The sequence below is a fragment of the Corapipo altera genome, unplaced genomic scaffold, assembly GCF_003945725.1.
Source record: "Corapipo altera isolate COAL_440 unplaced genomic scaffold, ASM394572v1 0, whole genome shotgun sequence".
In the NCBI taxonomy this organism is placed as follows: domain Eukaryota; kingdom Metazoa; phylum Chordata; class Aves; order Passeriformes; family Pipridae; genus Corapipo; species Corapipo altera.
This window is the reverse complement of record NW_020884872.1, coordinates 80,381,903-80,408,866: the sequence shown is the minus strand read 5'-3', so window position 1 is coordinate 80,408,866 and position 26,964 is coordinate 80,381,903. Positions and strand designations below refer to the sequence as shown.

Below are 26,964 nucleotides of genomic sequence, written 5' to 3'. Positions count from 1 at the left end.
TTGCAATTGCCTCTGCACAATAATTGTTTTTCCTTCTTAAATATGTTATTCCAGAGTTGCTACCACTGTTGCTGATGGGCTCAGCCTTGGCCAGCAGCAAGTCTGTCTTGGAGCTGGCTGGCATTGGTTCTGTCAGATGCTTCTAGCAGCTTCTCACAGAAGCCACTCTTGCAGCCTCCCCACTACCAAAACCTTGCCACAGAAACCCAATATACTCTCAAACACCCATGTATGCTTGTGACCCCACCACCTAGGCACCCATCCCCCTCGTCTATGTGCTAGGAAAACCCCAACCCAGCCAGCTCAGGTGCAACCTTCACTTTATGGTGGAAACTTCATAAAATAAAAAACCCCTCACCATCAAACTACTGACAATGTCTGTGAGCCCCAGCAGTGCTGTAGAGGAGAGCTGGCCTGAGTGCTGAGTTGTGGGGACATGGCTTTACAGAAGAGAGCAACCCTGGGAGCAGGGGCATCCATAGCACCTGCCTCCCTCCTGCTTGTCCTTTACCCAGTGGTCCCAGTCATACACCTTCATCTGACACAGTCCCCAGGGATGAATGAGCTTCTGCTAAGCTAGGCTGGAAGGATCCATCCGTCCCATAGCACTAGTCCAGCCATACCATCCTGGTCAGGAAATATGGTGGGAAGCAGGTGCTGAACGTGACCTGGGAGATACATGCTCAAGACACATCTCCCCAAATCCAGGAGCACCAGCACATGTTGGCATTTGACTGAGCTATTAAAATGATCCAACAAAGTGGAGGAGGTGAGGATTGCAGTGGGACCAGTGCAAAGCAACAGGCTGTGGGAGCTGTGGGAGGCCAAGGAAGATTGGAGTTTTGAGAGAAGCCAAGACTCCAGCCCACACAGGGGACACCAGGGGAGCAGGAGGAGGAAGATGGAAGAGGAACAGCACTGCGGAACCTTTGGTTAATGGGGGCAAGCCACTATTTAAGCACCTCGTAAGCATGAGAGGGATTTCTTGCTCACTGTCTGACATGACGCTTGTGATGAACTTTCACTGAACATTTTTCAGTGCTCTAAATGCACAAGGTGATTCTGGAAATGCAGTGCCAAAAATAGGAGTGGTGGAGGCTCCTGAAGTCTGAAAAGACTGAACTAAGGTCCTCAAGGTTGGAGCCCAAGGTGGTGTATGGCCACTACTGTGTGGGAGGAAGACTGTGCCTTCCCAATGGGGATGCTGAGCCAGAGCATCCCAGCACAGGGGAGGAGGCCATGGGATGGAGCCATCTCCTGTGGGCAAGGAGGGACTGTGGTGTGGTATGGGGTCTGAGGGGGCAGACAGTTTCCTCTGGCAGATGTGGTGGTACTTGGGTGAGAGGCCAGGGCTGCCAGCTCTGAAAATGGCTCATCATTTCCAATAGTCAACAGAGTAAATCTTCCTCCCAGTTAGCTGGTATGAGGTGGGATGCTTGGCTCCACAGTGTGATCAAAGAGAAGCAGGGAGAGGAAATTAGTTAGAAAAAGAACATTTATTTGGCCTGTGGAGGTAAAAGGAAGGTTTGGCATTGAGCATGGGTTACTGCAATGGGGCAATGCTTACCTTGTTGGTGCCTCTCCAGCCCTCAGCCACCCCGCGTTTGAGTACTGGAACAGGTCAGTCTTATATAAATAACAGCTTTTGCACTTTTCTTTTGGTTTTCCAAAGAAAGAAGGTCCTACTCCTGGAAAAGATACAGAATTAATAGAAGTGACCTTCAAATAAGACATGACTTCTGTGTAAACAGAGATTATTATAAATATTATTAAAATATTAGTCTGTGTTACCATGAACCATTTTTTTTTAATAAATACCAGCCAGCAGTTTCAGTAGAAGCAGAAAGATCACTTCGTTTTGTCTTCTGGAGATGAGTTTTCTTTTACCGTTCTGAATCAGTGAGTTGAAATGCTTTACTTGACTCAATGTTTTATTTTTCTTTGAACTTTTAAAATAGTTGGAGGCATGTGAGAAGAGGGAAGGGTGCTGCCACTTTTGAGTCATTTGCTCAATCATTTTAAAAGGAAAACACAAGCAAAAATACAGTTTAAACAAGGCACAGAAGAATCTGATGTTGCCCTTTGTAGCTAATGAGACCTGTCCCCTGCCAAATAAACACTGGTTGCCAGAGAGGAGTCAGAAATGCAGAGTGTAAATTGAGCACGGACAAGGAAACATGTAGTTTATATTAAAGGAGATTGCTTTCATTTCTTTCTCTTGGGATCTCTGGCCTTGCCTTGACCCATCATGCAGTGTCTCACAGCCTGCAATGTGGAAGAGTTCCCTGGTCTGGAACAACAAAGAGGCTGTTGCAAGAGATATCACTGATAGACAAGTGAGGTTGTTTTGTCTTCACTGTGGTCTCCACGTCATCCTGGGGTAGCATTAACGGATTACAAAGATGCAGCCGAGTGAGGCCAAGGCTTGGCTTTGGGATCTGAATACTTCAAAGCAAGGAGAAAAATGTTGGGGTGTTTTCACAAGCACTGGGCTCCTTCCATGTGCCTGATACTGAGGAGAAGGGCTTTCACATGGGCTTTATCTCCCCCCCAGCTCCCTCTTGGTGAGTCCCACTCATTGGTGGAAGCCTTGTGGGGACCAGCTTTTGGCTAATGGATATCCAGTGGGTAGCCCTGGGTGAAAACACCTAGAGAAGAAATAAGTTGTTGGCATAATAAAGAACAAGCACACGGACTTGGGGGAAGTCAAACTCCGCAGCTCCAAAGTTGTTAAAATGTCATGGAATGAGTTCTCCCAATGGGTGAGGAGGCAGGGTCTACAAACTTGATTGTGGTTTTCTGGGTTTCCCCATCACCACTCTACCGCCACTGAAGAGCTTCAGCGTATGTCCCCAGGGAATGATGTTCCCTGTGCTACAGAGTGTCCTGGAAAGCGGCTTGATCAGTCTCTCCTCTGGATGCTGAAGTGATGACTCAAAGCTCTTCACTTGCTGAAGTGAAGGTCTCTGGGGTGAGAAGCACAGTTGTACTTCCTCTTCTCCTTCAACATCCCCCTTTTTGGGTGTTGCCTTCAGATCTCCAGCCCCATGAGAGCTGCTTAGCTCCCCCAAAAGAAACTCCGCAAAAGAAGCAGAGGAGAGCACACGTGACATGTCTGAGGGGGGTTGTCCTCCCTCCTTAAGATGCAGTATTTGAAACTCTCATTCTGCACCCGAATCACAACTACTGCCCCTTTTGCTGCCTCCCAGAACAAGTGTAAATAAGTTTTTCAGAGCTGTGAGTTCTTTCCATCACTCTGTATTATCACTGTACTAGTAGGCAGCGAGAGAGAGTGAAAGCAACCTGCGCCAACTGCAGAGCCACGACAGCCGACAGCAGCTCACTGTCCAGAGTGCTCCAACACACCACTTATCACGAGGTCCAAGTGTTTGACCTGACTATCAACAGCACTGCAGTCAAACCATACCCATCTTGCTGCCTTACTGGCACCGAGTAAGCCAGCTGCCATTGGCACCCTCATTTGCTCCTCAGGCAGAGAACACAACCACCAAAGACCAGGCCCATAAGTTCCGCTTCCTGCTCTACCAGATGAAGACACCATGATTCCTTCACAACACAGCCATCACACAGTTCTTGCATTTGAGGGCAATCGAGAAGTTTTATAATTAGCCTGAACCTTTTTTCAGAGATGGGAGGAGAGGATTTCTGTTTCTAGTCCATTTACCTTTCAGGAAAAGCTAGCTCTTGGAACTGGATTTGAATGCTGCATTAAGGTAAATCTCCAAGGAGGTGTGAAGCCAGCAGTGCTGCCCTACCAAAACCAGTGGGTGTCCCAGAAGTTTCCAGAGACTCTACTAGGACCAGACCCACATTGCGTGAATACTCCTATATCTGGGGCATAAGCTTGCATGGTAACGCAGCTGCCTTGTTCCACCTGGTACTCACTGGTGTGCCAGTGGTGCAGTCACGATCCTGGGGAACTACAGAGGTCCTGGTGAGACACATGTCTTGGGCTTCCCCAGGATGGAAAATAGAGCACACCTGTAAAATTCCACATTGCATTCATTGGGATGAGTGAGGGAGTGCTTACAAGTGTTTTAGAGGACTGGATTAGATTTCAGCATAATCCTGGCAAACAAGAAAGTCTCGTCCACCCCGTAAACCTGAAAACAGCCTTAAAAGACAACTACAGTGTTGAAGAGGTCCATAAAAGGTAGAAACTCCATCAAGGAACAAGCACCTCACAATCAGGCTGTTGTTTACCTGGCAGCCTGGAACAGCAGCAACCAAATTCCAATGCAAAAAGGCAAGAATTGCTCCAACTCACATCCAAGATGCACTACCCTGCCACACCAGTGCCCTGCTTGGCAGTGACTCCATGGACAAGCTCATAACCTCAAAATTAAGAGTGTCACGTTTCCTCCTCATTTTCCCCTACAACTGTGCCTGTAAGAATGTCAGCATGGAAACACCGGAGGCCAAGGATATGGGAGATCATAGGTATGAGCTGGAACAGCCATTCCTGCTGCATTTGTTGTGTTGGGTTCATGGGCATTAGTTGTTACGGCAGTTGTTCTAGCCTTGGTGACCAATGCCAATTCACATTGTCTCCCACAAGGCAACGCCTGTAGATATCAACCTTTTTCCCTTTTCCAGATCACAATAAAAAGGAAGAGAATGCTTGGGACCATCTTCATACTTTCTGATTCCCCTGGATATTACTTTAAAAAGATTAGCTATATTCTGTCCTAGTGAATGCTGAATTTAAAAACCCAAAACCCCCCCAAAAACCTCAGCAAGCCCTGGACTCACTCCCCTGCTGGCAGAAGTTGGCTTAGTTGAAGATCCAGTGCTGGTCCCACCACATCCTTCACGTCCCCGCTCTACTGTCCCTATGTCTCCTCTCTTTCTGCTGCATCAGCAAAGAAAATTTGCAGGGAGTTTTCAACTTGCTGACAAATCTCTTTCTTTAGGAAGAGCAGCTGCTGGGTTAGTCCATAATGATGCTATTCGGCTGCAACCCACCCCTCCTAAGATCAGCCTGTCACCTCTGATTTGCAGTTGGTACTCTCAGACACAGTAATTCACTGTCCCTGTGGCTGGTGGGGCAGCTCATCTCACCAGACTCCCTGCACTTGGCAGGACAAGATGTGGCTGACTCTTAGGATGGTCGGGATACTCAAAAAAAGTCTTTGGTTTATTGTTATTTCCACTTAGAAAACACATTTCTCTAAAAAAGGAATTCCAAGTATTCAGAAACAACTTGGTCTTGCTCTCCCATTTACTGCAGCAAGGACCAAGAATAACTCCACCATAGCCAGTGGTGTAACTCTGGGATAAAACCAGAATCATGCCAGTCACGGGATTAACGTGTCAGAGCACTGGATTCTGAGCATTCTGGGATAGAAATTAGAGCTTCAAAAGCTTCCAGCTCCCTTTCAGATGCTTCTTAACTGACTACAATCTCAGAGATTGCTCAGCATTTTCTCGAAGACACTGAGTGCTTTGGAAAACCTGTTGACAGGCCCCTGAACTGGTTGTCAAAAGACCAACAATCTGAAACTCTGAAACTCACCCTTTGGGGTAGGTGAAACAAGTGCTGCTGAGCTGTCCAGAGCAGACAAAGGAGCCCATCTGGTCCCAGTTAGTGAGTTATCACCTCTGCAGCTAAGCCACGTCAGGAGTGGGAAGAGCTGCTTTGTGTTACTCTGCTTATCTTTCCTGTTCATCCATCACACTCCTTCCGATCTCCTTGTTTCCTTCACTTAATTTCATCATTTTATTGTTTTTTTCTTTAACTTTCTGCATCTGCTAGTTCTGCACTGCATCCATCTCCAGTTGAGTGCAACCCAAGCACCCTCCAGCTCTTCTGTCAAGTCTGTCCTCGCATTCCCTTGTACCAAGGCGCTTCACGGCATTTCTCCATTTCCTTGCAACACGCTTACTCCAGTTCTCAGATTTGATATTCTTGGCAAGGAGTAATATCATGGAAAAAAATGGATGAAATTAGATAACAAATCCACTCCAAACCAACAAATGCTGAAGAGGAGCCAGCCAGGCTGCAGCACTATGGAAAGGAAAGGCTTTATCCATAAATGCTCCCATCTGCAGTCAGCAGGTGCTAGTAGCTGTCTATTAAAAGGAAGGGTAAAATTAAAAATATGTTTCTGAAACCAAAAATGTTGCCTTAGACAATGTGTAATTTTAATAAAATTTTAATGCCAAAGGCATTCTCAGCCTAAATCCAGACATGATCTTTGTCCTCTGCAGCTATGGCTGAGCTAACAGGCATCTCAGCAGACAAAGGCATGTCCCAAGCTCCATCCTCCTGCAGAAGTCTAATCTGGAAAGTGTGAACTTACCCAAGGGACCAACATTGAGCACTTCTCTCTCTATCCCCTGGCTCAGACCTCCTGCATCTCTGTTGTGACCACCTTATGCTCTAGGAGCTAAACATTTCAGAACCCTGTATACACACAGCACAATTATTTCCAGCTGCAGGACTATCATTAAGCTTTATTCCTCATACTATTAATCCCTTCAGAATTCTAAAACATATTCCAAGAACAATTTTCAAAGACAAAGCTTTTTAAAAAACCTTAGAAGTTAACTGCTAGTCCCTATGGAAAATAGATCCTGGTTTTCAGTTGCACTGCTCAAAGACAGCCATAAACCATGGCAAAACTGCTAATAAAGCAAGTGGCTTTGTTTCAAGCTGCCAGTTACAGTGAGTCCAGGTGTTGCTTACAAAAACACAGGATTAAACAATCCTGACCATTAGGAACTGCAAAATACTGCCTTCCTTGAAATGCTGAATGTTAACTTTTGTTCACTGCATCTCTTGAAACAAGCTGCCTTTGCCAGGTCCACCATCCTTGTTGAAAGCTATTTGTCATACTGAACAGGGGTTCCTGGAAAAAAAAAACAAACCTCTGCTGGGAGTGGAGGTGTAGAATATCAGTCTAATTTTTTTCTAAGAACTCATCACACTGCAATTTTACAAAAACAAATTATCTGCTTTGTTTTTTCTCAGATCAGTAGAAGGAACACAGCAGAAAATTAAACATCAATACAGTGTCCATGCTGAAAGTAGTTCCCCAATGAAAAGCACAGTGCGCTTTAGATTTTCCAGGACTGGTGAAGAAAACTCAGTAGTTAATGATGCAAAACCCACCAAGAGATAAGGCTTGAGACTCCTTTATTATCATATTGTGTTGGTGTATTGCTGACTCTCCAATTGTGGGTCAGCTTACACTGCAGGAGGCTAAAATACAAAAGCTTTGAGGGGGGAGGTCAGAGATAGGATCTGCAAATTCTGTGGTGGAGCTGAAGAACAATGCCGACAAAAAACCGTAAACGAAGCTGCAGCCCAGAGCTACACAGTCCCTGTGGTTCTTTCACCAGAACCAGGGAGGGAGAGTGAGCTTTTGGGAAAAATGACCGAGCACACTTATGTGTTATACAGAAATTTAAGAAAGGGATGTTCCTGTAGGTGTGGAGAAAACTGCCTGCATGCCTGAGGAAGACCTCATCCAACCCCAGACACCCGACTTCTTTGAAGTATTATTCTCTCCAAGAAAAGTTACATTACTTCAGGAACACAAACGACAGCATTATGCACTTATGATTTCTGTGAGGGTATTGAACTGGCAATTCAACTATGCCTCCCCCCTCCAATAAAGCTGTACACTCACTTACTTCGGCACAGTGATTATACCTTGGAATACTCCAAGACCAATGTATTTTTTTTGCTGTTGCCATGACAACTATGCTGTTAGGTCAGACCTAAAGCAGCAGCTGGCTTCTCCAGACCCTGATAAGTACAGCTCTGAACTTCAACACCCCCCCTTCTAAGTATGTTGCCTATATACCAAGATTTTAGTAGCTTTAAAGAGAATTACAAACAACACCCATTTTTCTGCCTCCCAAGAATCATTTGTATCATGAGGCAGGAAGCAGAAGTAACACAAACACATATTCCTCTGGTAGCTGTGGGAGCTCACATGACCTTAAGCATGCTGAAAATCTCGTTTCCAAGTAAATATGGGTATTAGCTGCTGGCATTAGTACGCTATGCATAGCTTAATGAAAGGGTGGCAAATACAGCTAAAGCTAAGGAAAGCTTTTACAGGATACCAGAGTCATGCTCAACAAAATTCTAAAACACTGTGCTCTACATTTACTCTCTTAAAAAGAAAGTCAAATAAGTTTTCAAATTAAGAGCTTGAAAATACTAAACCACAGTGTCTGTAAGAATGAACTTGACTGACCATAACATAGGCAAGGAAAAGGGCTAGAATTTTCCATAAACACACTCAAGTTCTGCCACTGTAACCCCCTAGGCAGAGAGGTAATTACTACAGTTTGAAAAAGTTATGTTCATATCCAGTGCATCACTTGGCCAAGATTTCAAATGCAAGTGAAGATGACAGAAGAGTAGAAAAAATTAAAGCCCTTCACAGTTGAAATTTTTTTTGCAGTCATTCATATTTTATACTGTCCAATTAAGTGCTAAAATGGACATTTAAGGAATAAAGTGTACTACGGTATCTTGAGATCACTTGTTTGATGAGAACACTTGCAAGTTTCTGTCAGCGCTGTTATTACCACTGAAGGACACACACACAGAGACTGAACCTTGTGGCCACGGGGTTGTGGCTGAGGGACTGAACACTGCAGTGGTTTATTAAGGAGGGAAAAAAACCTATGGTTCCACAAAGCATTCCCCACTCAAGGCTCCCCTTGGCATTACACAGCATTGCTCCAGATGTATGAGACACGAGAGCCCAAAAAGCAGGAAAGCTGCGAAGAACTTGGAGCTATCCTGCCAAATCTTAACTTGCTTGACTGTAGGAAGAAACAAACCCCAAAGATTAAGTTTCTAACTAGCTATTAAGAGGAAGTCTAGTTTGCTAAAGCAAGTATAGCTCTTTTCAGTTCACACTGCTTACCATATTCGGCTTGTCCCCATCTTCGATAATACTGACATTTATCTACATTGTGCAAGTTACAAAACACCATCGCTACAAATACAGGGCATTTTGGAAAGTAATTTAAATGATCAGCAGTGTTTATTGCAAACCAGCTTCTCTCTTCTACCATTTACAAGGTGGCCAGTAAAAGTAAGCACATGTGAACATAAAAACATTCATGAAACACAAACTGGTTTAATTAAAACTGAAAAGGAAAACACATAATGCAGAAATAAAAACTCTAGATACATAGCAATTACTAATTGTGAAGATGCTGATGATCTTGGAAAATCATTTGGGAATCCATGACCAAATATTCAGACTTAAATTCTGAGGGAAAGGGAGGAAACGACCATGACCTTCCAAGTCCTTCTGCACCACTCCACATAAAACTGTACTACTTGATATATTTTTCCATGAACTTTTTGTGAAATTCTGATCGCAGAGTATCATTCACGAATCTTTTGTCCTTTTTTGTTTCGTCTATCCCCTTGGCACAATTCTTGAAGACAACATCATCATCCCACCTGAAAACAAAAATTTTTAACTTCAGTAAGTTTGTATGAAAATTAGGTGCAATTTACAAAAAACATATAAATGGAGTTTGATGCTCCTATTTAAAGAACAACTAGTCAGTAGGACTAGATTTTAGTCTTTCAGAAAAGAAGATCTATTTTTCTATTCTAAGGTATCTCCTACATACTCATGAGTTAGAAGCAAGGTGAGTATTAGTAGATTAAAGGTCACCTTTACAGAAATTAATGACAATTTGAACAGAGCAGAAAAAAATCCTTTAATCTGATGGGCCTAATTTTTGACAAACCCAACAGTAACTGGAATACCTGCAAACAAGAACTGTGTCGAGAAAAAGGCTGGTATTTATTAATTTTAATAGGCACAAGACAATCACTACCTGCATCACTATCCCAATCCTACATTACACTGCTTGTGAGGAAGGAAACAAAAACTAGTAGCAGTAATAACATTTTCTGATTGAATAGAGAGAGGGAGCAAGGGGATGGGTATCAGGAAACAAACTGCACAGTACCTCCTCTTCACTTTGAAGTTTGCCTGAGGTTGTGCTGGGCCAGTAAGGTTCAGCAGCGGGTTCCCACTCAGAATGTTCTCCATCCGAATTCTTTCTTCTTCAGCCTTTTGCTCTTGTTCCTGAGAATCAGAAGAGGATATATTACTTTTCTACGCCGCTTTTCTCCTCTAGTTGGTAGAGATAATGATTATTTAATTGTGAACACTTGCACAGATGGAGCTTTAATTTCTAGCTCAGACTTTTCAGAGTGTTTGGCACTTGCTTATGAGGATAGAAGCAGAGATACTCTAAAGAGCTTAATTTTGCTAATAAACTGTCAGACTAGAAACACTCATATCTGCTCTACTTAGCTGTGATGCCCCATCAAATATTCATTTCAATTCTAGCTTTACCATTTACATATTTATTAAAAATTGTATACAGCTTAAAAGACTTTCTTTATCCTCATGAGAAAAGAGAGTACATCTTACAATATTCACTAGGTAGAAGAAACCTTACAGCATGTTCAAACTTCTCTGTTTTCAGCAGCTGTTTGGGTTTCACAACTAAAACTTCCCTTGGGACCAATTAAAAAGGATATTGAGAATTCCTCGGTGAAACTGAACAAAAGATGTCATAAGACTATTTAAAAGTTCCAATATTAAGGAGCAGAAAAATTTTTTTCTCCTTTTACTGTCAAATGCTTGTAACTTAAGCCTAAGTGAAGCAATGCACTACAAGCAACATAGAGTAATTTCACTGCCCATGCTTCCAAGCTCTATTAACATATCTAGTGACTTAAATGTTCACAGACTTCAGAATTGATGTGTAATATTCATTTTATGTCACCGTATTTTTCCACAAGCTTTCACAAATATTGCTGAGAGTGATCTCTGATGAAAGAATCAGAAGGAAAAAGAAAAATTTAAATTTGGATGACTAACCAGGTCTGAAGACATTCTAGTTAAAAAATGAAGTCTCATTAGCATTGCAGGAGAATCAAACCAGGGCTTTTAAAAATTATATAAATTAAAGGCAAAGAGATCACAACATTGGTGAGGTTTTTCTTCTGAACTGCAGAAAATTCATGCCTGAGGACTTTTACGGGATCCCAAAAGAGGAAACAATTTCCTTGATGCAAGTGTTTATCAGGTTTAAGTGCTAAACTCGATGCTGATGCTAGCCAGAGCTCTCTAGCTTTAAATATTTAATCAATACTAAGTGATTTATTACTATCTACAACTTACAATATTTTTCAATTAAATTAATCAGGTATGTGAAATTCTGGATGGATGCCCCATCCCTAGAAGTGTTCAAGGCCAGGCTGGATGGAGCTGTAAGCAACCTGGTCTAGTGGAAGGTGTCCCTGCCCATGGCAGGGGGGTTGGAACTAGATGATCTTTAAGGTCCCTTCCAACTCACCCCATTTTGTGATTCTATGAAATTTTCTTTTAAAATACTTCATCTCTCCTAAGAACACCATGGATTTCACATACTTACAAATACCAGATGATGCAGGATCACTGGTAAAGATTTTACCTTCCAAAATCTACTCAAGTTTTAGTTATGAAAAAACACCCACCATTACGCTGCTTCTCACAAATAAAATGTAGAACCAGCTGCAATTAATTGCCAGTGGGATGACAAAAGCTCCCCAAAAGGGCATATTGCTTAAAACCAGGGCACAGCTTCAGGACAAGCACTGTAATGCCCTTATTAAACCACATGCATAGGCAAAACTTGCCTTTGCTGCTGTATCCATGGAGCTTTAACACAAACCACAGCAGCTAAAAGTTATTAACATACATCAACTAAAGTTTTCATTTTCAAACATAGCTCTAAATCCAACATTTGTATTCCAACTTCAGTTATTACCACCACAGTAAATAAGGAAACACAGAGAGCAAAAATATTTTATATGGAACAACAATTTCTTCCCATATTTGAAATATAAACTCACATTATACTTTTCTCTGTGGATAACAGACAAGAAATGTATGCAGCTTCTCTGCACAGCATGTCAACCTCTGATTTACCATCATCTTTCTGTGTAACATGGAGGAGCCAACAGCAGTGAAACACAATTTACTGCCCTCTGTGTCATGTCTTCCCACCAGAAGTCCAGCAGCCCTCAGACTATTGTACAGCTCATGCATGCAAAGCACTGATTTGAAACCAAGCAAAATCTAGGATACTGGTATGAGTGAAAAAAACAGTACTGATCTTCAGGTGTCTCCTGGGAGGTGACCACATTCTCTTTAAGACCATTAAGCAAATTTACAACAGGATGCAAGCATGTGAAGTGTTCTCTGTGTTGTCCAAAGTGAGGTGGGCTCTGCATCATTAACTTTAATCTTCAATGCTCCATTAAAAGTGAGACACTGAAAACACAAGAAGCCTGGGACAAACCTTGAAAGCAAATAAGAAAGCTGCATACCAAAAATTCATACTCAAGAGAAGGTAGCACTAATAAGACCATTGTAAGAAAATAATAGTCCTCTGTTGAAAAATGCTTCTGTGGAAAGAACTTCTTCCAACTCCTATATATGCAAACAGACACGGCAGTTTTCCATTTCAGAGCTGAACTCCAGGTGAACTCTTCTGAAGGTGGCATGTACAGCACAGCACAGTCTTGCTCTCAAACTTCCAAGACAGTAACCTCAGCTGCGACCCAAAGTTACTAAACCTCTGCATCACACATTACTTTATCTGGGGCAGACATTACTATCTTAGACTGGGTTTTTATGATGCATGAAAATGCATCCACACACCACTGACAAACACAGAACTACAATGCCCTCCACACACAGTGTTTTTTTAATGATCAAAGGTCAACTGGAGTCAGCCAGCACCTTTTGGTGGGAATTACAGTTCTTCTTCCCTCCCTTCTCCCATTTTGGATTTAATCTCAACAGTTCCTACAAAGCTGATGCTTCCAGCACTCTCTACCCTGCACGAAGAGAAGTGAAAAGCACTCAGTCATTTGAATTGTAAACACTGAGAATCACTAGGGAATTATAAAGCTAATATTAAGAATCATAAGAAATATGCATACAGTACTGCAGTGTTCTTATTACATAAAGATGCACACTCAAATTTCCTATAATAAGATTTCTAAAAGGCTTGTTACACTTCATACTAACTTCTATCTGCTTGACATAACCCATGTAATATCCTTCAACCTCAATTAGCCTGACCCAGCTTACTTATTAACAACAAAGAAAAGCATTATCAGACTGAAGTGACAAAATGTGGTGATAGAAAAAAAACCCCAAAACCAAAATAACACTTTCAAGAAGTATTACACTACAGGCAATTGCAGAAGACCAAAAGAGAGACTGAGGTCAGGGTTAAGACACCTACATGTATACATGGGCCCATAGGCACCTGAGCTCACATCTCGGCAGAGGTCAAGAGGATACAATATGAAGTCAAGACGGGCCTTCTGCTCACACTAAACTACTCACACAGGAGACCAGCAACACTCCAGGCTCTACTGACTGCATCTCCACGGCACCACCATGGAGGCTGGGATACATAACCTGTACATTGGCCCCAGCAACTTGGCCTTTCAAGCTCAACTGAATTCTGTCTAAAGCTGGCTATTGCTAGCAAAATACTGCATTGACTTAAGTGAATTACAATTGCAGAGGACTGGAGGGTGGCAAAAACTGCCTTATAATTGAAAGAAGTGGTAGGGGCAATCTTGGGAATTTCATATGATTACATTTTACTTTTGCACCTATTAAATTAATAAAAACAATTATGAACATAACATTAACGAAACTGTCAAATGTCATTTTATAGTGACAACAATTACAGAAAAAAAATTCAGAAAATACAGAAAAAAAGTTTTCTGTATTTGCAGTAGGAGATGCTGCAGAGCCCATGGGCACTTTGTGTGGCCCTTCACTGCTTCTCAGCTCTGGTAACAAACACAGCTCTGCTGTCTTTTAGACCTGTAGAGGCAGAACAACTAAGTACTAACAAACTGCATAAGCTTATCTTTGTCATTAAAAATCAACAGATTTAGAGTGTGAAAGCAAATAATCATTAGGAATAAATAGGTGTTCTTGCAAAGTTTGTAGTGTGGTTGCATTTGGTGGTGGGAAGCAACAAGTTACTGGTTGTTCAGTTGTCAGTCACAGAAAGGTGCAGTTTGCCCAGAAACAAGGGGATCTATCAACAGCAAAGGATCAGTAAACCTCCATTTTGAAAATGGTCCCCATTAGGGACCTCTTCCCTAATGACCATGGAATGGGGGACACATTGTAGGCATGTCAGAAAGCCTGTAACCCTGGAGTACCTCAGCCACTGGGGAAACAGGGAGGGACCTGGGTTTCAGGGAAGGGGATAAAAGATGCTGTGACCTCTCTCAAGTGGAGACACCTCACTGGGGATTGTCTAGTGAACTCTCCCTTTTATTCGAATAAAAGTTTTAGTTAGCTTTTCTGTCTCTGGGATATTTTTGAGGCTTATAATAGCAGAAACAGATCTATTTTTCAGAACAGAAGGAAGCAGATCTGTTGACTAAGGCATCGCCAGTTTTAGTCACTTTACAAAGAAGACCCGGCACATATGGTAATTTATTTATGGAATTCAGTTGTTCAAAGCTGTTCTAGGTTGGATGACATTTCAATATATTTGCTACGATTTTCAGGAAACAGGCTAATTCTAAAGACTGGTTTCAAAGATTTTTTTTGCATTATTTAGCTTCACTAAAATCTCCCAAAGAAGGTATTCAAGAGAAAAAAAAAAAAGATAATTTACTAAGTTTTGTATCATAGAGACATGAGGTGGAGAAAATACTAGGTGTAATTCACAGCATTGTAAAGTTGACATTTACACTTAAGCTAAGTGATATATTTTGGCCAGAGATACAAAATCCCTCATTTCCATCCAAAAGAGGTTTTCATTATGTTTCATAATTTTCCACATAAATCTTCCACTGCCCACTCCTCCACTGAAAGCTGGGACACTGCAGGCGCTGGAGCATGGGTTGTATCAAATCAAAGAGACCAGACATAACCTTCATAGCTGTCTGAGCTTCACACCTCTGAGGCACAATCTAGCACAGCTGTTCACAAAACAATCGGCTCCGAGTGCCTCCGTTGTTCTTGTGTGTAGTGGAACAAAGGCTTATTAAGCTACAGCACTACAAATACAACAAACCCACAACAGAAGAAAAGCCTAAGGGGGAAAACAATACGTCTGTATTCACTCCACCCTTTCTAAAATAATGCCTCTTTGCCTGCCTTTCTGTTCCGCAACACGAGGTGGTTTATAACACTTTTCCTAAGCCATTTCAGCAAAAAACATGCTATGGATTATTCCCTCACTACAGCCAGCAACGCTGTGCTGTTCAGAGGTAGTGTGCTGCACCAACTCTCTGCAGAGATCCATCAGACATCAGCCACGTTGTAACCACCGCGTTAGGGGCAGAGGCAACAACACACAAATATTGTGGGGTGGGGAATACAACTGGACTGGCAGAGGGAGCCCCATACCCCGAGCAAGCAGACAGACATGCTGCTATGTAAATTAGATCTCACAGCAAGCCTTTGCTGCACAACTGCACTCGCCATGCAGCAGCACAGTTGGGGGGGAAAAAAGTGGACAGAACTATAGTAACCTTAACTAAACAATTATTCCTTATCTTGCTTCAAGATTTAACAGTCCCTGGGCATATTTGTTTATGACAGCAAAGCAAAGACAAACAGTGTTGTTACTATGGTTATTTTTTTTTAGTATAGTCCCTACCCTTAGCACAGAGCAAGATTACTTTTACAGAAAGTGCTGAAATTCCTGAAACTACTCCATTCTAATAAAGTCAGTTACCCTACTTTGTTTTCATAGATGTTGAGCAGCTGAAAGGAAACCTGAAATACCCACATTTCACTGAAGGCTGAAAAAAAAAATATAAAAAACACATAACCTGATTTGAATGCTAATTTTTGAATGACACATTGTGACAGCCCTGCCCTTAGCAGCAGGGAATGAAACTCAGTAACGTAGAGATTCACCCCAGTTATTTGATCCTGTGCAAATTACTAACTCTGTGCAACACAGTGATTCAAATAGCTGAATGAAACTGCTTTTGCCTCTTTACTGAAATTCTGTCTTACATCACCAATTTGATATTCTAGTTTTAGTCAGGTCCTTAAGATTTAAGGGAAAAGGTTAATATTTATCAAGACTCATTTTCTGATGTTTTATTTGAATGCCTATGACACGGCTAAGACACAGGGCAGAGCTAAGATCTACTGTGACCACTGGTAAAGTAATATATTCAGTTACAGAGAAACATTTGGTGAAATAAAACCGTTAAGAAAACATATCAAAAACTTTAAGTCTGCCCTCAACTAGGCAAAAAATGACTGGATGTTCAAACAGCTTTGTTGGAACTGCACTTGTACATTCAGCTGCACACTGATTTGAAGTTTGTTTTTAATTATTTCAATTTACCTTTTAAGGAAGCACTTGCAAATTGAAAATCAAGAGCGTTGTAAAGCTGAATTTAGAACACTGAAATGCTTACATGAAGCCTATCCATGGACGGTTAACACAGACACAGACCCAGCATTTGTACAGTTTTATAAAGACCTAGAATTATTCCACAGAAAAGGCTTTCAAAACTAGAATTTCCTGGTTAGTTTAGTGTCTACTAGAAACAACCTCAGATTACAATTGTGGATGGTGTGAAAAAAGTCAGGAGGACTCCCATGCTCAGTTTTTAAAAAACATTCGTGGTTATTTGTTTAATGATTCTACCTAATTCAAGAGAATGTAAGCATTTTGAGAAGTTAACAAGCTTTGAGAGGAATTGCTTATTTGGCTGGCAAACTATTACAACCTCTTACAACTAACATTGTCAAAATTAGATTTAGAGGATTTCTACGGAAATTGGTATTACCACATAAGGGCAGTTAACAGAGAACACAATGACCTGAAAAAAGCAGATTCTCATATTTTCTTTTTAACTGCTGTCTCACCAGATATGCATTTTGAAAGGAGCAGTCCTCCTTTCATGGTAATGTAAGTAATGGACACCAAAGTGACAAGTGAAAAGAGTTAACAAAAATACAGTTTACTCTAGCTGAAGACTCAGAAATAATTGGACTAGCATTTTAATAAATCAAAATAACCAAAGTATCTCGGGAAAATTACATATTGCACAGGGATATATTGGGATATATTACTTATTTTACCCACTTAATCTTATTAAGACCCTGGGATGTTCCAAGAAGATGAGAAGAAAAGACACATTAATCTGTCCATATAACAACGAGATTCAAGAATGACCTGCAGAGTGAAGAGAGAACAGGCATTCACTCTGCAGTTTCCCTCTGCTTGGACACTGGTTTACCCACACTGCCTGCTATGGACAGCAGCATTTCAGCAGATAAAGCATTCCTGTACATGGATTAGGATTAACAGCAAGTACACAATTAAGACTTTACATGAGATGTTATCCTGACGTCAGTTGACTGATTAATACAAGGTTACTTACAAAATTATGTTTAAATTATGGCTTGCAATACATCGCTATATGAAATCCCCCGTATCTGAACAAAAAGGAATTTTTATATATATATATATATATATTTTATATATATATATATATATGCTATCAAATCCTTTGCCAGTACCACCTTATTTCAATGCCATGGAAAACAAGGTATAATCTAAAGAGACTGTACCACTTAAAGCCAACACACATAAGCAATCTTTCTGAAGGAGACCCTTACTTACCTTTAAAAGACTCTTTCCAGGACTGAGTCCCACCCTGGTTTTTACTTTTTTCATCAACATAGAGTTTCCTACTCTCAAAAAACCCCAATAGAATAAAATTCTAAGAATCTGTAGAGCACCCTCCATTTACTGAAGATGCCAGTTTTAAAGAGAGCCTACCTGCCACCAACCAGTGAAAGGATGAACAGTGTAGGTCTAGACAGTGAGTGTGCAATAGTGGGCACTATTGCAAATAAATAACATACTAATTTTTAGGAAGAAACAAACGTTCATTTCATATAAACATGCAAATATTGAGTATGCACATAGCATTGGACATTATAAACTCTGCTTCTGGGGGAAGGTAAAACATGACGGTAAAACATAACACCAGTTAAGAAAGGAAAATAAAACAAGTGCTATTCTAAATACTTCATGGCTTTTAGCACCCTCTAGTGACAAAATTAGAATTTCATGGAGATTCTCACTTTCCACACATGAAAAGAGAAGCACGCACTTGGTTGTCTGAGCTGCAATTTACTACCATTATTTTTCTAATGCAAGTTCTCTACACTGAAATGTGACAAATTATGCTGTTTAATGGAGATATATAATTTCAACTATCAGGCAAAATGAAAAATCCACACGGACCTAAGAACTGTGCAAGGACAGTTGAAGTCAAAGTCTTCCCTACACATGGATACACCTTATTTGCAGTTTTGTACATTTCACACAGGAACACATGGAAGAATTGTTACCAGTGTTTTTAAGTCATTTTCACCATGTTGTTATCACAAAAGACAATTTCATTTCTGCGTGATGTGCCTCAAATGCCCAGATAGAGATGAGACATGTCTTCAGACATACTTTAATGCATGAGACCACTCACAGGCCAGATGGAGAATCAAGAATCAAGTCTTCTACAGCAAAATTTCTGCACTGAAAGCAGCATGGTACAGCTTTTAGCCTTCTATACCACTTAACAACAAAATTGCAGAGCTCACTGGTTTTTACAGTCTTGTTGATTCTAAAGGTACATTTCTATATTTTTAGGCAAGAACAGGTATGCACTACATTGCTGCCTACAGCAATTAAAACATTATTCTCTCCTAGCTCTTTCTAGTGTCTGCTAGAAGCTATGCCCTGTTCACTGCCAACTAAGCATTCACGAAAAACACTAAACTATGAATATGTGTGTTAAGCTACAGGAAAGGTCAGGGGTAGTTCAGTGGCTTCAAAACATTAAGTTGACAGAGCAGCCTTTGATTAGCCTCCTGTTCAGCATTTAATGTGTTTATTCAGCATGTTCTAAAAAACATCTCAGATTAGTTTATAAAAAGGTGACAGGTGGCATGGTTTTCTGACAGATTTTTTTTTTGTTTGTTTGCTTTGGGGTTTTTGTTTTGTTTTGGTCTACTCTAAAGGAGAATATACTTATAAAAATGTACAAAACTACTCCACCCGAAGGAAGCGACATTTTACAAATGTACTAAGATCATTTAAGTCCTACTCAAAAAAAGAAAGCACTTGGTAAAAGTAGATGAGGGAATGCTACATGTATCCACTTCTGTTGTACCTCAAAAGACAGAGTGTTTCAGCAGTGAAGATTAAATACCTGGATTCTAAACTCTATTGCAATACAATGTTATAGCCAGTACTCAATACAATTCTAAATCCTGATCAGTTTGACAACACTGACTATCCCCAGAAAAAGTCCCAGGAAGTCCATTAATCAATCAGGGATTTTGCTAATGCACTCCAGTCCAACAGTCTCTCTTACACAAAGGAGCTAAAAGCAAAGGTTTTAATCCCACTCACAGGAAAACATCTGTAACTACAGGGACTTCACTCCCCTTTCAAGGGCAGAAAATGGTGTTTCTGTCTGTAGACAGAGATTATAGGGAGGTGTGAAAGCTACATATGCATTGAGTTTCCCAGTTCTGAAAAGACTGCTGTATTATTGTTCGTTTTTGCAGAGACATTTTTCAAATGAATTTGCCTGTGTATAACCACATGGAAATAGTTTCGGTCTTACAGTTAAAACTGGTGCTCCTTGTCAAGGCAACCACAGCACCAATTCTATGAAAAACAACTACTACATAAAACCTGCAGCCATAAGAAGCAGCATCAAAAAGCACATATCTTTATTTCAGAAATAACTTTTTGTTTCATAAAAGTTAATTAACAAATTAAATTACACTGGATAGTATGCAGCTCGCTAATGCCACCTATACAATTTGGCAGGATGACTTGGATATGAAAAGATGTATCTTCAGATGACTTGTATATGAAAAGCAAGATTATCTTCACTGACTGCCTCTACAAACTGTAGGAGAAGTGAATAAAATGTTTCAGTGAGTAAAACATTCAGCATATCTACATTCTTGACAATTATTAGATAGAAGAACAAATACATCATACTTGAACGGCACTGTGTTCAGCAGTTCTTACTTGCCCTAAGTACTTAAGGCACACCAGTTTTAATAAACAACAGTTTACAAAAAAAACCAGGTGCTCTTAAACAGGTGAGATTTTACCTTTCGAGCCTGTTCCTCAGCTCGTTCTTTCTTGATTTTTTCCAGTTCAGCCAGAAGAGCTGCAGTGTCATCATCATCACTGTCTTCCAAGTCCTCATCTTCATCATCTTCCTAATAGCAACAAACAGAAGTAAGAATCAGCTCGTTCATTTCATTTAATAAAAACAATCCTGGTCTGCCCACCTAAGGCTGTTATTTGCTGATTTCTGAAGCACGTGGGTGCTTGCAGTAGCAGAAAACACAACACAAATGGTTTGTTTGCTCTTGTATAGTAAAGTCAAGACAAAAATACGTTTGTGCTTTCAGGATGACTGCAATTAAAAATGCGGTGTAACTGACAGACCCTAGAGAAGGGCTGTCCTCAAACACTCTCTAATCACTGTGACATAAGTCATTACAACATTGTGCCTGAATACTCCATCAAATACTGCTGGGACCCAGTATCACAGGATTAAAAAACCCTGAGCTTATTGTCAAACCTTTGACCTAGCTCCTAGATGTCAGCATGAGGAAAGGAGCCAAGGGTAAGCATCTTTTGCTCATGTAGACAGTCATTTGCATAAATCCCAGCAGTTCTGCCTTTGGGGAATTCTAACCCAGTAGTGGACAAAAAAGTCACCCACTACCCACACTTTAAGTGGTATTTTCAGTTCCCTAGTTTTTGTGTGCTTTCCAAGAACAGCATGGACCAGAATCCTCTGAACTGCTCTGGACCTTCACCACAGTACAGAAACTGTAAAAGGAAGATACGTCGGAACCTGTCTTAAATCTTTAGCAAACGTAAAACTACATATTCCATTAAGAGCAAATCCTGAAGGCAGGACAATAAAAGGAAAGAAGACAGACAAAAGATACATACATCCGTAAGCGGATCATCTGCATCAAGATTTGCTGCAGGAATCTGGTCTAGCCGAGGCTTCTTAGACACAGAAGATGATGTTGTATGTTCTATGGCAGAAGAGTTTAAAGTAAGTCACTTCATTTAACAGCATCTAATGTCAGAAAGCAAAAATCTTCACAAAATATTTGTCTTGCATTACAGTAAGAGAAACAAGCTTATGCTCTCTTTTCCCCCACTTTTCAGTCTTAATGCCCATGCTAATTCCTCCCCTGTAGATATCCTCAAGAGAAGTGATAACATCCCAAACTTATGATTTGGCCTCCAGAATTTTTTTAAGTCATTACTTGAGACAGAAAGAATAGCAGAAGAAATAGTTGTGGAAAAAATATCCTTATTCTATATATCCAACTGGAGGATTCCCATTTAGGACCACCCCAAAGCATTACTCTTGGCTACTTTTGCCCAAACCAAAATTTGAAATTTGAAAGCCGTGCAATACTTTTATACCTAAAGTGCTTGAAGTATGCCAAGTTTAGTGCTAAAAATGAATATTTCTCAAAATGCTCTTTGATTTTAATTATTACTTCCCTGTATCTGAACAGAACTGTGTACTTTCAAAACAGATTTATTTTTACACTGGTGCTGTGAACACCAAAAGATGAGTCACTCCCCCTTCTCCTTCCTGTCTCGCTTGTCCAAGTACAAGAAAAAGCCCTTTATTAGCTGTACATACTTGTTGCCAATTCATTACAACCACACTGTATCAGCTGGCCTGCATGATGGCCTAGGCTTTTCTACTGGCTGGCCTAGATTCCTGCTAGCATGAAGCCAGAATGAAAGCCAGCAGACATTCCCTTGCAGGTCAACAGCTCTGAACTATCAGACCAATACCCCAAATTCTACTCCCATGACATGCTGTCTGTAACCTGCAAACTTCTTACAACACTAAGCTTCACTTTCAACACTGCTCTGCAAGAGCAGTGTCACACAAAGGCTTTGAGATTTTTGTTTCTCTGTTTTTACCTCTGGTTGGTCTGTCTCTGTTCTTCTCTCTTGCAGCGACACGTTCTCTCTCCTCCAGCTCCCTTCTGAAATCACGGTTACGCACCTCTTCAGGAGCATCCTGAGTGGTCTGTCTAAAATAACAAACAAGGGGGAAAGAAAGCCTGAATTTCGACAGTCTGCATCTGGGAGCAATTTTTCCAAGGAGGCCAATAAATCCTGGGGTGAACAGCACTATGGTGACCTTTCTTCACCATTTTCTTCCCCGAAGTTGCTGCTGCAAACCCAGTCTCTGAAGCTTACAGACAAGACCAAGACTAGAACATCCTTTTCATAAACCTTCATAGACCATGACCACTATAAAAAAGGTTGGGAGAACAAGCAAAACATGAGCTTTAGTGAAATGTCTTGGAACACGTTTGTCCCTCTTTTATATAACACACTGACCAAAAGCAATGAACTATGTATATCTGAGTCACACCAAGTTCCACCTAGAGAGTGCTGAAATTACTGTGGAAATCTTGAAAATAACTAAGGAATAAAAACAAGCAGCAATTCCTTTCACCTCTCTGTGAACCTAGTGCTGGAAATAAGAGTGCCTGGATGAAACCCAGACTTGAGCCATTATAAACACATTGTGTGCACAGTCTGTCTTTATGATGAAGTATTTAATTTGCTTTTGTAATTAAAAACCTGAACTTGGAATTCCTGTTAGAGCTGCAAAATCCCCCCAAACCCTGTGTCATTCAGGCGAACATGAGTGGGACTGAAACACTGAACTTTTCCTGCAATGATGCAGTCCTGGCAATTTAACAAAGACAACTTTGTATTAGGTATTTGGAAGAAAGAACAGAAGACACTTAATGCTCCCTCCATCTCTCCTTCTCACACAGATAGATTTGTTAAAACATACATTGTTTATTCCTGTACATCCCTGTCCCTACACAATTCTTTCAAAGCAACAGACTGGTGTTCCAAATCCTACTTTTGTTTAAAAAACAAAGCACCAGTAAAACACATTTGACAGCACTTTTTGTTGCTGTTGATTTTGGTATTCTCCAAAACACTCCAACTCCCTTATGAATATGTATTCTTAAAAACCAAAGGGCCAGGAGGGAAGAGGTGACAGGGTAAACATCTACACAAAAAAGCACAGAAGTAAAACCTTGACAGTAATTTCATGGAAAAGAGCAACATCAGTTAGATAAAACAAACATTTTTAGGTTGTCACATTTAATAGAAATTCTATGTATCACATTGACTCCAGATTTTATTTAATCTTTCAAAAAGATAACAAAGATTTTTATGCATCTCAATGCATACAGCGGAAAATATTCCTAAGATCACATTATTTTCTCAGTAGCTAAAGCAATTTCCTCTCATAGGACCTGCATGAACCACCTGCAGTGTTTAACATCAGCTCTTCCAAGACATACTACTGCCTGAGTGCTATTCTGTGATTTTCCTGCCTCCTCTTAATGCCATTACCAAGTGGTCTTTTGCCAAGAACATGACGTGGTTTTCCCACTTTTAAGACATGCTCAACTTGGTTTCTCCCATCCCATCTTGCTCTGCAAGTGACAGCACTTTCGGTGGCTTCCTTTCCACTCCACTGCCCAATATGCTGAGTCTCCAATGCCCATATTCTCCTTCTGATGTTTCACATCCACAAGCAGTAACAAATACCACTAAAACTAAACCTCTCCAATCACCTGCACTGCATTTGATCTCCTAGGTCTGCTTTTGAGACTCTCACTTTCAGCCCACTTGTTCAGCATTGGTGCACAAGCTCTGGACCCTGCTCACTGTCGAGCACATCAACATCTACCATGAAAATTTCAGGTACCGCTCAAAACAAAAATATCCTTCCCAGGCTGTTTTGCCCTAAGACCCAAAACACCAATACTGACCTGTATTTGATTTTAGTATGAGAAGGAAGATCTCTGCTGGAATATTGTTTGGATAGCTGGCTTAAATCTCCTTCACCTTTTCCTCTTCCTCCTCTTGCAGGTTCAAACGTTGGCCTTGCTGCTGTCGTCATTTTAACTCCTAAACAATCAAGGGATAAACCCAGTTGTTACTAAACATGTAGTGAAAGACATTCATCAGAAGCTACTTTGCTCCTGAACCGTAAAAGCAGTAACAAGTCCCACCACAGAACACCAGTTATCGCTCGACTCCTGATCCTTGAAATTTAAGGAGCTTTTTATTGAACAGAATTTATCTAGATTTTCAAAATAAAATCTCTGCCAACATGCTTGAAAGACAACACACAGATTCTAACAAGAATATGAAGGCACCTTTGTAAAGTAAATAAAACTGCCCAGGAGTTGGTCTCCAATTCTTAAAACAAGTGGCTCAGTCTTGCAACTGAACTCCTCCTCCTCCTGAAAAATTGCAGTCAAAAATGACTGCCTGCAGGGAATGATCCCTTCATTATTCCACCAACCATATCTAGGTACCATCGCCAGAAATGTTGGTGGACACATAGCACAGCACGCCCAGGATGGTGCCAGTTGTTAAACACTGATGAAGATCACGCAAGCTGAGCGCTCCAGCCCTGGCCATGGCCCTGCTCCATTTTCCAGTGCAGGCACAACCCTGTTATGAATGCTGGGGCACAGTCCTTTGAGACTGACCTATGCAGAGCTCCAGCTGGCCAGCAGGACCTTCTGAAGGGCTGGGATCAATGTTTTCCTGGAGCCACAAGGCTGACAACTTCACCCTTAGTAAACAAAAGGTAAATAAAAAAGCTTGGGCAAATGGAGAAGTTGTAACCAGCTCTCCCTGAGAAACTGCAGGAACTCACATATTGCCAGCATGTCCTAAAAGACAAACTGGCTGATGCTGCAAAACTGCTCCTATCAATTATTCTGTGGCAAAGGAGTGAAACAGACTCAGCCAGCCTCAGCCATGCAGACACCCTGTCAGCACACACTGTGTTCAGTGCTGCTGGAGGGGACCCAGAGACCCTGTAATCCCAAACCACTATGCCAGCCAAGAGTTGGAGGGGGTTAACCAACGCCACAAAACCCTGCGTGATCAACCGGCACCATCAGGACTGAGGTAACAGCACGAAGCTGTGTCAGGGGAGGTTTGGGTTGGATATCAGGAAAGGGTTCTTCACCCAGAGAATGGGTGGGCACTGGAACAGGCTCCCCAGGGAAGTGGTCACAGAACCAAGCTCCCCAGAGTTCAAGAAGCATTTGGACAATGCTCTCCAGTACATGGTGTGACTCTTGGGGCTGTCCTGTGCAGGGCCAGGAGTTGGACTTCAATGAGGGTGGGTCCCTTCCAACTCAGGTTATTTTACAATTCTGTGATCTTAAATCTATCTGAAACGATTCTGATTCCTGCTTCCACTAACCACAGCCTAAAGATATTTAGGACACAGAAACCTTCAGAGAACACAAAGGCACTAGTCCTACCAACCAGAATGTTGAATGTTGAAGGGTAACAAGAGAACCTACTAAAAATATTAAAAAGCAAAGAAAAAACCCATGACATTGCTTTGTATGCTTTTGTGGTATACAAATATTTATGCTCTACTTACATTATTTGTTATTTAATCACTTTTAACGAGAGCACAAAGCACACAACTTCAGTATCAAAATTATAATAGAACCTGTGGCTGAAAGTAACATCCCATCAGGCAGAACACAGTTTCTGCCACTGACCCACTGAGTGGGTCACGCAGTGAGAAAACAAAATCAGCAGAAGGAAACACCTTCAAAAAGAAGTGAGACAGTAACTAGGCTTGACTTGTTAATCAAAGATGGTTGATACATTTCACTGATGCTCTGCAAGTCAGCTGAAGCTCACCGAGACATTTTAGTTCTGCCTTGGCACAGACTCTGCCAGACCCATGATGCAAGAAAGTCACTTGCTCTTGTAACTTATCTATGCTAATTATATGTAACACGATGGATGCACGAATTCAGGCAAAGAATGGGATCCAATGTGGCTGCATTAGTTTCATGAAGCATTAACGAATTGTCTGGAAGTGCCCCTGGTTCGCTTAAGTCACAGAATCACAGAATCAATCAGGTTGGAAATGACCTCTGAGATCATGGAGTCCAAGCCACAACTGATCACCACCTTGCCAACCAAATCATGGCACTAAATGCCATGTTCAGTCTTTCCTTAAACATCTCCAGGGACAGTGACTCCACCACCTCCCTGGGCAGCCCACTTCAATGTCTACTCACCCTTTCTGTGAAGAAATTCCTCCTAATGTCCAACTTGAACCTCCACTGCTGTGGCTTAAGACTGTGTTCTCTCGTCCTATCACTACTTGTCTCGGAGAAGACCCCCACCTGGCTATAACCTTCTTTCAGGTGGTTGCAGACAGTGAGAAGGATCCCCCTAAGCCACCTTTAATCCAGGCTAAACATCCCCAGCTCCCTCAGCCGCTCCCCGTAGGACTAAGTCAGTCTGTGTTCACCTTGCCCTAAAAGGACCGAAACCCCACCTGAAACCACTCGGGAACCGCCACACCGACCTCTGAGGTTTCAGAAACGCGGGCCTGAAAAAGCCTCTTTAGTGCTACCAGGAGTTATGGGCCAAGAGAGAGTGACCGGCCTGAAGCTGAACTGCCTCGGCCTCGCAGGACTGCGCCCTCCCGGGGGGGGGGGGGGGGGGGGCCGCGGCGCCGGGCCGCAGCCCGCCCCCTCGCTGGGGGAGCTCACCCCCTGCACCTCCTGCCTCACGGCCGCCTCTCCCCCCGCCGCCCCCTCAGGCCGCCCACCCGCCGCCCTCCCGGGCACTCACAGCGCGGCCTCCTCCGCCCTCCGCACCAGGCCCTACACCGGCGCCATAGGTCCGCCACGCGCCCACAATGCACCGCGGCGGGAGCGCGGACCATCGAGAGGGGCGGGAGCGCGGACCATCGAG

At 41.8% G+C, this 26,964-nt stretch overlaps 1 protein-coding gene across 1 annotated transcript; it reads right to left on the bottom strand.

Annotated features, from left to right (window-relative positions):
- Nucleotides 1–9,013: 9,013 nt before the first annotated feature.
- CWC15 (CWC15 spliceosome associated protein homolog) lies at nt 9,014–26,927 on the bottom strand. The gene is made up of 7 exons (XM_027643049.1): nt 26,842–26,927; nt 23,982–24,120; nt 22,093–22,205; nt 21,088–21,176; nt 20,229–20,339; nt 9,982–10,100; nt 9,014–9,460 (listed from the first exon to the last, which is right to left on the bottom strand). The coding sequence occupies exons 2-7, from the start codon at nt 24,110–24,112 to the stop codon at nt 9,331–9,333; spliced, it is 693 nt and encodes a 230-aa protein (XP_027498850.1). The 5' UTR covers nt 24,113–24,120; nt 26,842–26,927; the 3' UTR covers nt 9,014–9,330.
- Nucleotides 26,928–26,964: the final 37 nt, after the last annotated feature.